The 15495-nt window shown below is 45.3% G+C and overlaps 2 protein-coding genes across 4 annotated transcripts; both read right to left on the bottom strand.

Annotated features, from left to right (window-relative positions):
- Positions 1 to 268: 268 nt before the first annotated feature.
- LOC136517070 (universal stress protein PHOS32) lies at positions 269 to 13168 on the bottom strand. Of its 2 annotated transcripts, none has more exons than XM_066510585.1 (4): positions 12866 to 13168; positions 6893 to 7002; positions 6677 to 6795; positions 269 to 458 (listed from the first exon to the last, which is right to left on the bottom strand). In XM_066510585.1, exons 1-4 carry the CDS (start codon positions 13053 to 13055, stop codon positions 383 to 385), a joined length of 495 nt encoding a protein of 164 aa, XP_066366682.1. In that variant the 5' UTR covers positions 13056 to 13168; the 3' UTR covers positions 269 to 382. The 2 variants fall into 2 exon arrangements, with proteins under 2 accessions (XP_066366682.1, XP_066366683.1); XM_066510586.1 differs by having other exon boundaries at positions 6893 to 7126; positions 12818 to 12947.
- LOC136517069 (uncharacterized) lies at positions 7504 to 12802 on the bottom strand. Of its 2 annotated transcripts, none has more exons than XM_066510584.1 (5): positions 12192 to 12802; positions 11159 to 12071; positions 9524 to 11079; positions 9233 to 9439; positions 7504 to 7896 (listed from the first exon to the last, which is right to left on the bottom strand). In XM_066510584.1, exons 1-5 carry the CDS (start codon positions 12230 to 12232, stop codon positions 7632 to 7634), a joined length of 2982 nt encoding a protein of 993 aa, XP_066366681.1. In that variant the 5' UTR covers positions 12233 to 12802; the 3' UTR covers positions 7504 to 7631. The 2 variants fall into 2 exon arrangements, with proteins under 2 accessions (XP_066366681.1, XP_066366680.1); XM_066510583.1 differs by having other exon boundaries at positions 7505 to 7899.
- Positions 13169 to 15495: the final 2327 nt, after the last annotated feature.

The raw sequence follows: 15495 nt of genomic DNA, 5'->3' as shown, positions 1-15495 counted from the left end.
GTGACTCAGTCCAACCAAAATGATAAGAGTCGATTTAGGATAGGATCACTCTGGATTCTAGAATCACTCCGTGCCTTGATCCAGGCATGATGTAAGGTCACCAAAAATAAAAACTGAGTAGACTAACCAACAGATCAAACGACACGGCACTAAAACGGGTATGAATCCTCAAATTCGATCTGAACAGGAATAAAGTATGGACAGTTTCAAAACTTATGGACAAAAGTACAAGGTCAGAGCCTCAGAGGGATTCGCGAAAGCTGCAACATCATAAATAAGACGACTTTATTCAAATGCAGCAACAATACTGAACATAGTATTTAAACCACACAAACTGCACGCTAGCATCTTCAGCCATATGACTGTCAGGCTGCCTAGGTCATTACTTCCCCTTGACCACTGTCACCGGGCATGATGCGTTTGACAGCACGTAGTTTGTCACACTTCCCAGGAGAATCCTGAAGTAATTACCGGATTAGAATCGTGAACAAAATGAAACAGACTATAACATTTAGGGCAATGCATATATTTTGCCTGAGTGCAATAATAAGCTTATAAGCATGTACTGTATAAGTTTGTATGAAAAAGGAACGTGGTAATTAATTTACATTCATGTTGAGCATCAGATATCGCGAGTTTCAAATAAAACAAGTGTGGGGAGAACTGCACTCAAATCTGATTTACGACATCTAAATTATTAAGCAGTGTAAATTATTCAACAACGGGTACTATGTAACTGGAAAGCTAGAATAACAGAAACTACACAGGCCCCCTTTCAGTCTAAAGTATATACAATCTGTAGCAAGGCAGGGCTGAACATTTTCTCCTGACCATAAAAAAATGAATTACTGATCATTATTGTAAGGAATTTTCTATCCATTTCTCAACTCAAATGATTCATTTCTTTGCGTAGAAAGCTGTTAGTCTGTTACACAAACGTCAAAGAACTCAAAACATTGTGCTGAATTAAAAAAACTTCCTGAACCCTTATATACGTAGGTCCCCACTAGTGATGGTAGGTCCCCACTAGTGATGGTAGGTCCTTGAACTTGTATGGGTATGTAAGAAAAATAGACGCTAGGCTCATTTACATTGGATTTTGGTGTTTGATGACCAATACAACTAAATTGGATTAATGAATTAGCAAGCGATTGTTTTGTAGTTCAATAGGATGCAAAACGTGACTTGGACGAAGGCGACGTGATAATCCGATGATCAGCACCTCAAGAAAGATATGTGAAAATGCATAGAAGACATACAAGGTCAAGCAAAGTCGCACGAAGATTAGAACCAAGCCAGACACAAGATCGCGAAGAAACGAGCCCGACAGAGGTGACCGGACGCGGCTCTATGAGTGACCGGACACACCGGTGCTCGGCAACACCAGGCGTTGGCAGCTGTGACCGGACGCTGAGCGAAGCAGTGACCGGACGCACCAGTGACACTGTTCATCGTCACGGCAATGTTTTCAGCATGACCGGACGCACGAAGTGCAGCGTCCGATCGAGTCCAGAGAGGTTCCGAAGCTGCGCAGTTGCGACCGAACGCGTCCGGTGGCATGTGACCGCAGGACGTGATCAGCGTCCGGTCAGTAGCAGAAAAGTGGGTTTCATCCCCAACGACTACTTTCTCAGTGGGCTTGTAAATACACCTTCTAACCGGCCATTTGGTAAGTGTGAAGTTGAGAAAACATACCAAGGGTGTTGATACACCATTTTAGTGATCTACACTTGTATAGTGCTTAGTGATTCATTAGGTGATTAGCGCGAAGTGCTTAGATTGATTAGACCACCGCTTATACGCTTGCTCTATGTTTAGGCCTAGTGTTTAGTGAGGTTTGCATACCTCTTACCACTCGGTGCTTGCGCGCACCATTGTTGTACATCGAAGGAGCTTGTAGTCTTGCGAGATCACACCAACCATGTTTGTGGTGTGGCCACCACCGTGTACCGGAGGGAACAAGGCTCGCGGCGGTTCGACCGGAAGCTTGATAGTAAAGACGGAGGGGAGCGGTCCGGGAGAGGCACACCAGAGACCCACTTGCGCATGAGGAAGGCCCGGGGCTATCCACGGAGTTACTTGACCGGGAGCTTGGCCCTTGCGAGGGATTTCCTTACGAGGGGCTCCAACGAGGACTAGGAGAAGCTTGCGCGCTTCTCGATACCTCGGTAAAAATACCGGAGTCGTCGATGAAAGTTTGCATATCTCTACCTTACTCTTTATCTTCCGCATTTACATTTTTTACATAACTCCTTTTGTGGTAGAGATAGCAACACACTAGCAAAATCATAGTTGCACATTTAGATAGTTTATCTTTTGCATAAGTTTTGCTAAGGTTAGAAAAAGATGCCATAGTTTAGAGTTAGACTTTTAAGTTGCCTAATTCAACCCCCCTCTTAGGCGTCACGGTCCCCTTTCAGAGGTGTCACTTAGGTCCATAAACTCTCAAAATGCATTTCTAGCACCCTAACGTTGTTTAAGTGTGTCACTTAGGTCCACGAGCCAACGTGGCATCGCCAGTGTGGCGCTGACAGTTCACAAGAGCAGACGTGGTGGCACTCCTCGACGTCGCCTGGTCCCGGGACGCGCGCACCGCGCTCAGGAGGCTCGTCTGCGGCCTGGGCAAGGGCGACAAGGCTTCTATGCTCGTCGTTAGCTCGATCGCCGCCGTCACGACATACGCGGATCGAGTAATCTACGAATGCAACTTGCAACGCATGCATGTGTCCGCGTGCGCGTGAACTCCATTGCTAGCTGTTCTCTCCATCCGATAGCACTAGCACAGGTGTAGGCCTAGGGTAGGAGACATGGGGAGGGAGGGGGGCGCCTCATCGTGCGCGCGTTGATCTGCTGAGACGACCGCGTCGACCTCCACCGAACCTCATCCGCATGCTCAAGGTCTCAAGATCACCACCCTCAGCTACCGCGTCAAGAATGTGCTCGTCATCATCGCAGATGACAGCGTCGGCTGCGAGGGGGCAGCGGCAGTCTTGGAGCGCACAGCGTCGTCGGCTGCCGAGGAGTCGAGAGCGACGGTATCATCAGGCGCCACTAGGCTCAAGCGGTAGCGCACGACGAGCCTTTCGGCAATCCTAGAGAACAAGTCCATCTAAAAGCTAACATATATCCTCATCAATCAAATACTACGATTCGTTTTTGTACTTTTCCCACATGAGTCCAACCAGGAGTACCTCAACATCTTGGACAAGCACTATGCTTACCGTGTCCGTGACTGGCTCTGCCGCGAGGTGCTAGTGCCGCTGCGCAAGGCCCTCGAGCTCCCGGAGGTTTACATGTGTGCGTGCAAGTTTGAAGCCCTGCCGTACGCACGGGTGGCATCCTTGGCAATGAACAAGTACAAGATGTTCCAGAAGCACGACAAGCACCGCATGGCCGACTTCTTCACCCAGGTGTGCACCGGTTGCGCCAGGATGCTCGCGGACACGGTGCTGCCGCACGACGAGGCTGCCGAGCTCCAGTGGCGTCGCATGGCTGCCTCTCTAGTCGCTGAGGGCGAGCGCGTCTTCACATCCCGTGCGCGCATCCAGAGCGCGGCGGCGTAAAAGCCTTCCCTGTCGCCCTTGCTCAGGCCGCAGACGAGCCTGAGCGCGGTGCGCACGTCCTAGGACCAGGCGACGTCGAGGAGTGCCGCCACGTCTGCTCTTGTGAACTGTCAGTGCCACGCTAGCGATGCCATGTAGGCTCATGGACCTAAGTGACACACTTAACCAACTTTAGGGTGCCAGAAATACATTTTGAGAGTTCGTGAACTTAGGTGACACCTCCATACAAGTTTAAGGACCTACCGTGCATTTAACTCTTATATATATATATATATATATATATATATATATATATATATATATATATATATATATATATATATATATATATATATATATATATATACAAAATAACTTATTCTGTAGCCACTTTGAGTTACGATAATTACTATGTTAATTTACGAGATTACAGTAACTCCTTACTAAGTGGTTTACTATAACGTTATTATGGTAAATATCTCCATGTGTTATAGTAACCCAACTATCGTAAATATGTATTGATATTATCGTAAATTAGTGTATAAAATTATCGTAAATGGAGGTGGCTACAGAATAACTTATTTTGTAGCTGGCTACTGAATATACTCTCCCTAGTACCCTGTAGCTGGCTACAAAATAACTTATTCTGTAGCCACTTTGAGTTACGATAATTACTATATTAATTTACGAGATTATAGTAACTCTTTACTAAGTGGTTTACTATAATGTTATGGTAAATATCTCCATGTGTTATAGTAACCCAACTATCGTAAATATGTATTGACATTATCGTAAATTAATATATAAAATTATCGTAAATGAAGGTGGCTACAGAATAAGTTATTTTGTAGCTGGCTACTGAACATACTCTCCCTATATATATATATATACACGCGCTCTTCTATGGCAAGGTCATTTTCCACAAAGTTTTACCCCCAAATACTCCGTACCATGGATATATTAAGGAAGATGTCTCAGCCGGCGGCCTGAGAAAGAAAAACAGTGACTATTACTACGTTCTCTTGGAGTCTTGGGCTATTGGCCTATTGTGGCTTTTGGAGTATATCACGTACATGCCACTGATCACGTATATTGGCCTTTTGGTTCATTGGCTGGCCTTATCCTTGGCCTGCTGGCTGCTGGAGCCTTCAGAGTCACCGAGAGTTTCCTTTCTGTAGGATGAATCCACGATTCAACTTACCGCAATACCGCTCGTCCGCAGTCCGCTCGACGGTTCGAGGCCCTGCGGGCTGCGCCGCCGCTCAATCAGATCAGAATCAGGCGATCATCGCGAGCGCGACTGTGCTGCGCGAGCAACTCCACAGTCCGTGTCCCCGCAGGCTGCGCCGCCGCTCAATCAGATCAGAATCGGGCGATCATCGCGAGCGCAACTGTGCTGCGCGAGCAACTCCACGTTTCCGCCTCCGCGAGTCCAGGCCTGGCGTCGTCGACGAGCTACGCTGCTACTGCGTTTCCTTAGGGGCTTAGGGCAGACTCTGAAAGTTTAGTTGCACTTCATTTTGCAAAATTTTTCAAAATTCCCCGTCACATCGAATCTTTAGACGCATACATGAAGCATTAAATATAAATAAAAAATAAAACTAATTATACAGTTTAGACGAAATTCACGAGACGAATCTTTTAAGCCTAATTAGACTATGATTGGACACTAATTACCAAATAACAACAAAAGTGCTACAGTACCATTTTCTAAAAATTTTCGCGAACTAAACAAGGCCTTAGCGTCGGTGAGTTTCAGAGTTCCATATTTGTATACTGAGAAATCTTTGATATCTATGTTATCCATTTTCGCCACACCTTAATTTTTTCCGTCCTCCGCCACTGTATGAACTTCAGCGTTGAACAACACAGCCACGGCATTGGTCGACTGATTCTGTACGCATCTTTCAAATGCCCAAACTGATGTAGAGCATTTAAGGGGACGTTTGGTTTCCCGGACTAAATTTTAGTCCATGTCACATCGGACGTTTGGATGCTATTTAGGAGAACTAAATATGAGTTAATTATAAAACTAATTACACAAATGGAGACTAATTTACGAGACGAATTTATTAAGCCTAATTAATCCACCATTAGCACATATTTACTGTAGCACAACATTGTCAAATCATGAACTAATTAGGCTTAAAAAATTCGTCTCGCAAATTAGCCACAATCTGTGCAATTAGTTATTTTTTTCGTCTATATTTAATACTTCATGCATATGTCCAAACATCCGATGTGACATGGACCTAACCAAACACCCCCTAAATATCAAAGGCGGTTTCACATGGCTGCATAAAAAATGACAATCATGATGATGTTGGGATGTCTCGAGTCTCAACTCTTGGACAGGCTAAGGACGACCTCTTGCGAGTCAAAAAAAAAAAAGGTCGCAACGCGCAAGGCAGCATGGCGTGGCTCATCACTGCTAAGAAATGTACTACTCACATTCACAGCTCAGAATCACCGGATGCAACGATACAAGGCACGAGACGATTTTTCAGATACTAAAGTATTACTGTCGTTGGAAGACATTCCAGCAAGACGTGACGAACGAGAAGTGCTGTGATTTAAGGGCCCCGTTTGGTTACTACACCTCCTCCTAAAATTCCTATTACATCGAATATTTCGACACATGCATGGAGTATTAAATATAGACTAATTACAAAACTAATTATATAACTTACGACTAATTTGCGAGACAAATCTTTTAAAGCTAATTAGTCCATGATTTGACAACATGGTACTACAGTAAACATGTGCTAATGACAAATTAATTAGGCTTAAAAAATTCGTCTCGAAAATTAGCCTCCATCTATGTAATTGGTTTTATAATTAATCTATATTTAATACTCTTTATTAGCATCTAAACATTCGACGTTAGCTAAATTTTAGGAGATATCGACTTTGGCATGCGGCCTGTCCCTATCAATTGAGCGGTGCACGCGGCACGCCATAGACTACAGCCATTTATTCTGGATGCTCCATTGACGCGCTTACATCCGAACGAAAAGTAAAACGGAAGAAACTAGTTTAGGGGCTCAATGGTCAAGCAGGACAGCGTATTCCAGTCTTGACGAGGCAGCGTTTGACATTTCAATAGTGGTAGTAATGGCGGCTCAGGATTATACCTCTGGATCGGGCCGAGGCCGCGACTACCCATGACGAGGGAATCGATCTTGAGCTCCTCGACGGCGTCGCAGAGCTTCTCCCTGGCGTCGCCCCAGTACAGCTTCGCCACCACCTTCAGCTGATGAGCAGGGAAATGGGCAAGGGTTAGTTAGTTTATCCCCCACTCACTTGATCAGATCAGAGCGTAGCACGAACGCCGGCCGCCGGCCCCCCACCTGCTTCTGGCGCGCCGCCGTGTCGATCATGTCGAGCACCTCGGCGTCAGGGCGCAGGCCGTAGCCCTGCATCACCTCGGGCTCCCGGAACTCGGAGAGGGGGATCAGCGCTGCCGGGATCGAAATCGTAGCGCGCACGCGAGATCGAATCGAATCAGACGGAGCCAACGAACCGAGAAGATCGAGACGAATCGAAGCAGACACCGAGCGAGTGAGCATCTGGGTAATAATAAGAGACTTTTCCCTACAAGCCATTATAAAAGTTTCTAATTCCTTCTCTGCCACTGAAATTTTGGCTGCCCCTCCTCAGTCCTTCGCGCAAAGTTTTCTGGTCGTGTGTGCCACTTCCGTCAGGTTACAGAGTGACGGCCCGTAATAGAGGGATAGGAAGACCTTTTTGCCCCTGTGTCTAGGCGTCAGGAGCAGAATTTTTCACTTGCCCTTGACGCCACAAATTTGACAAACAAGTTAACACAGATTCAGAAAGAGATCTCATTCAGAAACCAGAACAACAAATTTGACAAACCAGTTACGAAAATTTCACAAACAATAACATCATTTCACAAACCAGTCATGACATAGACCAGACCATTGTTTTGGTCATGACATTGAGCAGACCATTGTTTTGGTCATGCACAGACCACTGTTTTGGTCTTACAAAATGCAGGTTATGGTACCCATAGCACATACACATGAGTTACAAAATATCTGGAGTTTTGAGTCATCCCACAGACAACAACTAAATGTCAAGCTTCCTTTTGCTTCTGGTACCCATAGCAGGACTATCTGGAGTTGTAGATACCTTGGCTCTTGTATTCATAGCAGGACTGTTAAGCTTCCTTTTCTTATTCACTGCTGTCTTGGGTCTCCCTTTGTTCTCAGCTGTGTTCATATCGTCAGCAGTGTTGACATGCTCAGTTTCTGGCTCCAAGCTAGCAGGGAACACAATGCTCAAAGGCACAGGCTGGCTTCCAGTTTCTGGCTGGTTGGAGCCTGTTCCAGATCTTCTAAAGCAAAAAAAAGTATTGGGTTAGTGCCTTGGTTTGCTTAGGAGTAAAAGCAGTACCAGATAAAAAGCTAAACTAGATGAGATGAAGCTTCTGTCAGATAATCTGGACTAAAGCAACTAGCCACAAAAATAAAATATTCTGAAAAGGAGTTGAAGGAGATAGGTTCAGCCTATCTGAGGTTGCTCTCTATAACTCTTCTAGTGCAAAGGTTTTATCACCTAATTTTAGTAATGGTATGAGCAGCAGGAATGTAATTGAAGAAATGGACCTCCAAAACTATCAAGCACAGTTACAAAATATTTTTGATGTTGCTGCAAGTTCTCCATTGGCTAGCAGCTCTATGGAACTCTACAGTCAAGAGGTATGTGTTTCAGTTCTTCTCCATTTTGGAACTCTGGCGTGGAAGTTGATAGGAAATTTAGAAGTGAAGATCTAATAGGACATTTGCTATCTGATGATACTACCCCAAGGCAAAAGGATGATGACTCTGTGGAATTTAATGATGCAATGCCACAATTTGAGAGCTTTGATTTTTCTCTTCCATTGGATAGCTCAACTACTGAAGAAAGTACATTTGGGAGCGTTCATGATTCCAGACAATTTGGTACATTTAATTCTGATACCTCTAATAAATATAAGATGAGCACAGTAAGTGGCATGCGTCAGACAACTATGTCAGGGAAAGCTGCAAACTGTTTGTTTAATGATGATGGAAGACAACACAGTGTAAGTATTGATGGCAGAATAACAGATATTTTTGGTTCAAGTGGATTGGGACATAAGGGTTCTTTCATTACTTCTGATGTTGTAGCGTCATGTTTCTCAAATGCTGCCAACAAACAGGATAATGGTGAAAATCCATTGACCCCTTTCAGAGCATATGGGTTCAATTCCTGAGCTTTTATGCTTCCGAATTGATGAAGACAATGACATTGCAGAAGAAAATGATTACCGAGAGATATTACCTAACCAGGGCCAATCTGGAAGAAAAGCACTTCAGGATATCACTGGACTATGTCAAAGCTAATTTAAAAGATTACTCTTCGGATTCTTTTTTCAAGTGCAAGTTTATGGAGTTGGATGATTTCAGTTTTATCTAAGTGCAAATACACCACAGTATCTGATTTTTAAATATTGTTAGACTTGTTGGCTCCTCAGATGGATGAATTATTGTCTCAGAGTGTGACACTGAATCCAGCAAATTATTTTAGCACTGATTCAACAAATATATTCCCGAGTTATGCATTGGATCAACATGGTAAACAGGCATCTAACAGGACATTTGCTATCTGATGATACTACATTGATCAGGTATATGTGATAGTTGTACCTGATTGAAGCTGCTGAGGCAGAGGATGAGCTCTTTGATTTCTTAGAACCTGCTGATGTTGTTTTCCTCTTATTTCCAGCAGTTGCTTCAGTTGTGGCAGTTGTACCAGGGGGCAAATCAGGGAACACCATTCTGGTAGGAACAGGAACAATGCTTGTTTCAGTTGAGGCTGGGGTTGCCTTTTTCTTCTTCCTTTTAGGTGGTCCCCTGCAGTAGATAAATACAAACTGTCATAGCTGCTAAGTATGTCACATACAACCCAACACAAAAATCTGAAACAAAGAATCTCACCTATCAGCAAGCATTGCTGCAATGTCTGCAGGATCTCCATCTTTACAAGTGTACCAGTGATGCCCATATTCATGGCAAATAGGGCACTGGTGCCTGCCTTTATTGCCTTTGTTGCCACCTTCAGCAGCTCCTCTGAACCTTGTCTTCCTTCTACCAGCAGTTGATTTGAGAAGAGGTGGATGCATGAAGAAGCCATGATCAGATTTGGGCCACATGGACTTATCAGGAATGGCAGGGATGATACCCTCATAAGCTGACCTGAACTTCTGCACTGAGTAGTAGTTGTCCACATGGTCTTCAATTTTCTCTCCTCTTATGCTAGTGATGTAGGCCAGTGCATGCTTACATGGTAGGCCTGAAACCTGCCAAGCCCTACAAGTGCAAGTCCTTTGTTCCAAATTCACAACAAATCTGAAGCTTGATCCTCCTCTTGCACACAACTCTGCAATACCATCGCCGCTAGTTATGACATCAATATCTAGGTTTCTGCTTTGCTCCTTCAGCTTGTCCACAATGTGTGGAAGTATCTTGTCCTGCATCTGCCTTGCAATCTTCCTTCTGTGGTTCCATTTGATTAATAACTTTTGTCTGATTGTATCAAGCAAGTCATCCAAATTCCTGCCTTTTTCACCTTTGATCCAGTTGTTGAAGCTCTCAGCTAAATTATTTGTGACATAGTCTATCTTACATGTGACTCCAAATTGACTTCTGGTCCATAGCTTCTTATGGTTCTGCTGTAGATAAACCATAGCTGCTGGCTTAGCTGCTGCCATTGCTGACCAGTGTTTCTCAAAAAGGTATGAGTTCCAACTGTAAGATGATGCCCACAAATGATCATCAAACACCTGTCCATGGAACCTTTTCTTAAAATTTTGAACAAGATGCCACATACACTCTCTGTGCTCTGCATTAGGAAATACCTCACTCACACCGGCCATCACTGCTTGACCACAATCAGTACAGAAGGTCAGACCTGGTGGCCTCCCTATAACATCTCTCAGTCTCTCCATGAACCATATCCAATTCTCATTTGTTTCTGAATCTATGACTCCAACTGCAACTGGATACATCCAATTGTGCCCATCTACTGCACAGGCTACACATAGCTGACCTCTAAACTTGCCCGTGAGAAATGTACTATCAACTGACAAGTATGGCCTACAGCCTTGAAGAAACCCATCAATACATGGCTTCATGGCAAAGAACAGTCTATTGAACCTAATCTTGTTATTAATGGTATGATGATCAATAACTACAAAGCTACCTGGACAAGATTCCTCAATTTGCAACTTGAACCTATACAAATTGTCAAAACTGGACCTCCAATCTCCAAATAATTGGCTGTGGGCTAGTTCCTTACCATTATATACTCTCTTGTAAGGCACAACCACCTTGAATTTATCCTTGATCCTCTTCTGTAGCTCCATAGCTGACACCTTGGGATCCTCAAATACCCAGTCCTTCACCTTTTCACAAACCCAAAACTTGGTTGCACACTTCACTTTACCACCTCTTCTTGTGCTCTGACAGTCATGAGGATATGGGTTCTTCTTCACCTGCAAATATGTCACACCAATTATAAGTAGAGATCTCTTATAAGTAAATCAACAAAAAAAGCAAGATGGCAAGAGTTACCTTCACTGTTGTCTTGTCTGCACCTGTAGATGCAAGAATCCTCCACCTACATCCATCAATTTTGGCACTGCAGTAGACCCTGTACCTCCCTGGATCACTCTTCTCTATGTTAAACTCAAACTCATTTCTGATTGCATGTGTAGCCAAAGCCAACCTAAAACAAGACATATTTTCATAGATGCTGCCTACTGTCATTGGTGGGTCATTTTTGTCATACACTATTTCAGGATTACTAAGTGGAACTTTATCTTTGACCATTTCATCTGCCTCATCCTCCTCATAGTCATCATCATCATCATCATCATCAGAATCAGATTCCCATTCAGAGTCAGAAACAGGTACATCCTCCTCAAATGCATCAGTACCCTTGGTCCGTGGCTCTAATTCTATGTACATGCCCTCCTCATCCACACCCACGTGCTCATTCTGTGGCTCAGGATTGTTTAGGTAGTTGTCATCATCAGTGGTTGTTGCCGTTTGAGAGGAAGCTTGTGTTTGAGTGGAAGCTTGTGTTTGGGTTGGTGCTGGTGTAGGCTCAGCTAGGTTACAGGCTTGCATAGAGGAGTTAGGCATTTCAGCTAAATCATGCCATAGTGGAATGACTGGTGTATCAGTACCCATAGGATGGTAAGCAAAGGTCAACAAGCAGGTCTTGGCACTAGCATTTTTTGAAAACATAGTAACTAAATCATGGTCACTGCTGACTTTGATGTTGGACTTGGTTTCACCACAGTAGTAGAACATGTCAACAATGTCACCATAACCACAAGGGTACTTATCCACAATGTCTTCGACCAAATCCTTGAAATTGGTTGTGTCAGCATCTACAACTGTGCTTATGCTAAACCAACGGCATCGAGAATTTGTCGCAACGATCCTTATTTCTAATCTGTAGCTCGTTTTGGGGTCCATCCTACATACGAACACCCATCGATTAAGGCATATCTACGGCAACAAACTAAGCACCTACAATCTCTTAGGCTAAGTGCATGACAATGGAGGACAACAAGAGAAGAAGAAGACAACAGCTTACCCGTCTGAAAGCCACGCCGGGCGCACCTCCGGCTCCACCATGGCGACTCCTTGGATCTCGCGGTCACCCTCAACCAAGGCCCCTGCTGCACGCGGCCTTGGATCCAGTGGGTCAACCTCTTGATCCCTACCCCATGAGATCCCCTCCTCACGTGTGCAGATCTGCTTGGTCACCGCCGCCTCTTCTCGTCGCCGCCTTGGTTGGATCTCGCGGTCACCCTCAACCAAGGCCCCTGCTGCACGCGGCCTTGGATCCAGTGGGTCAACCACTTGATCCCTACCCCATGAGACCCCCTCCTCACGTGTGCTTGGTCACCGCCGCCCCTTCTCGCCGCCGCCTTGGTTCCTTCGGCTAGGGTTTTGAGAGAGAGAGGAGCTCGAGAGAGGACGAGAAATGAGGACCGTCGGCAGACTCTGGTGTTTTTCGTGGGACTTAACTGAACATAGGGGCAAAAAGGTCTTCCTATCCCTCCATTACCGGTCGTCACTCTGTAACCTGACGGAAGTGGCACACACGACCAGAAAACTTTGCGCGAAGGACTGAGGAGGGGCAGCCAAAATTTCAGTGGCAGAGAAGGAATTAGAAACTTTTATAATGGCTTGTAGGGAAAAGTCTCTAATAATAAGGGTAGGGAACTAGGGATGCGAGAGCTCTCAGTGGTGCTTAGTGCTTACGGGATCCGGACTTGGCCCAGAGCGCGTGCTTGGTCTCCTCCCCGCCGTGGTGCAGGACGTGGAGGACGACGAGGGTGTCCCCATGGTGGAGCAGGTTGTCGATGGCCCAGTCCAGCGCCTTCTTGGCGCTCTCCGAGTAGTCCATGGCCACCCCGATCCTGCGCTCCCCGTCTGCTGCCGCGGCGGCCATCGGAGCAGAAGAAACCTCTCGCCTGCTCTTGCTCTTTCTCTCCTAAACGCGGTGGGGTGGTAGCAGACAGAACTCTATCGCAAAGCGTTGCGGGTGCGGCGAGGCGAGCGAGGGAGAAGCATAAATGGAGCAGGTGGTGGGGTGGGTCCGCGTCGGCGTTTGGACCGAAGCAAGTGCAACGCGACTACGCGAGCGAGCGGGACACTCGGCACCTGGTCCGGACCCTGACAGGTCTCGCGGCACGGGGACGGGAAGCCCTCCCGGGGCAGGGGGCAGGGGGCACGTTTCGCCGCGTGCGTTTCGGCCGGGACCGGGAACGAGCGGCGTCGTACGGGCGCGTGCACTCCAGCGTTTGCTGTTGCTGGGACGTGCGCGCGGAATCTTTGCACGGTGCCTCCGCGCGACGCGCTGAAGCAAGCGCACCTGACGGCTGTTCGTGGCCGCCGCAGGCCGGTCACCGACTCACCGCTACCGGGCACGGTAGGATGGGTTGGATCGGGTGAGCAAGAGCTGGATGCGTTGGATTGCAGCTTGGAAGCAGGCTGCGTGCGGCATGCGGTGCGGACGTCGTTAGTATGAGAGATACCACGACGACCTCCGATCCACGCGGTTTGTTTCGGCGTCGTGAAACGGTTGAGACTGGGGATTGCTTGCTTTCGTCTTCCGGGACAGGAAAAGAGGCGGAAAGCGTCGCCGGATTTCGATCGGTTTTGCGTGAACGAAAGCATTTTGACGGGCCCGCAGGTTGCTGCGGAATGTTAGCCAAAGGGCTTCCGTGTAATCGAGGGTTCTCTTTTCTTCAGGAAGACAGACATCTCTCAAGTCTCATCATCATGGGATTGTTAATCGCGTCCCTCATGCAATAGGCTTGTCATAAATAAATTCTTTTCCGTCTGCTGCTAGCAGTAGCATTTGGCATTTTTAGTAGCAAAAGGGATGATCATCGTCCTGTTCGTTTGATCGTATTTGGCTTATAAGCCATGACGTATTAGCCAACGAATAATATTTTTTTTCTCACACTAAATCAACCAACAATACTTTTAATCATAACTTATAAGTCAAACTAGTCCAAATAAACAGGACACATAGGCATATGAACATTGCCTACTCACATGCCCTGAGGGGTGAGGTGTCACTTGGGATAGCTACAGGACTGCGCACAACCACATGGCCAGGAGCAGAAGATAACGTGCGCTTGTACTAGTGCATGCAAATCGCAACAACGTGGGACTGGGGCCTCATTGAATGTCGGATCCATGGACTATTAAATATATACTAAAAATAACTAATTATATAAATTACGACTATTTTATGAGGCGAATCTTTTAAACTTAATTAGTCTATGGTTTGATAATAAAGTTCTGCAGTAACATATGTGCTAATGACGGATTAATTAGGCTTAATAAATTCGTCTCGTGGTTTACTGACGGATTCTGTAATTTGTTTTTTATTAGTATCCGAACACCCCATGTGACATTCTCATATGATAACTAATGTGACACCCTAAAACTTTACACTGAAACTAAAAAGGCCTAAGCCAAAAATGCAGGCCATTCTCAAGATTGACATGTCAGCCTTTAAAAAGAAAACTCTATCTACTAACCTCCCTCAAGTTCTCAATAGAAAACAAATTTTAGGTTTTAGCTAACATATTACATGGCACCGTGTTTTTTTTTTGAAACTGGGTATACTCATTACTCATTTGCTAACGTGTCGTTAGCAACAATTACATGTATGCAATCAGGTACGGAGTCTGAAACTATCTCCTCACCCTCAATGCACATTTTACCCAACTTAGGCCCTGTTCAGATTCTAAAAATTTTCACCTCAAAATATCACATCGAATCTTGTGGCACATGCATAGAGTGTTAAATGTAGACGAAAAATAAAACTAATTGCACAGTTGGGTGAAAAATCGTGAGACCAAACTTTCAAACCTAATTAGTCCATAATTAGACATTAATCGCCAAATACAAACGAAAGTGCTACAGTAACCAAAAACAAAAAAAATTGCCAACTAAACACGCCCTTAGCCAACTCACACCCGCACATTTTACCCAACTTAGCCAACTCACACCCTCAATGCACATTTTACCCAACTTAGTCAACTCATAAGCAGCATCATTACATACTCTTCCCGTGAAAACACATTCGAAACTACTAACATTTGCACTTGCCAGAGACTTGATCTCCTCAATCAGATGACCCATAACAGAGTCAGCATACGCCTCCGAACATATTGCTTGCACTACCTCTTGGGCGTCGGTCTCCAGAATTAGTTGCTGATCCCCAGATTTAGCTATTTGCACACTGTCGGTGTTTCGAGTAAACACCAACTAGTAAATTTATATTTGTTGCGCGTTGGGCCTGGATAATGTGCTAAAAGACACAAGGTTTATACTGGTTTGTGCAAAATGTCCCTACGTCCAGTTTGCTGCTG

Source organism: Miscanthus floridulus, chromosome 17 (genome assembly GCF_019320115.1).
Source record: "Miscanthus floridulus cultivar M001 chromosome 17, ASM1932011v1, whole genome shotgun sequence".
In the NCBI taxonomy this organism is placed as follows: domain Eukaryota; kingdom Viridiplantae; phylum Streptophyta; class Magnoliopsida; order Poales; family Poaceae; genus Miscanthus; species Miscanthus floridulus.
This window is presented reverse-complemented; position numbering and strand designations above follow the sequence as displayed.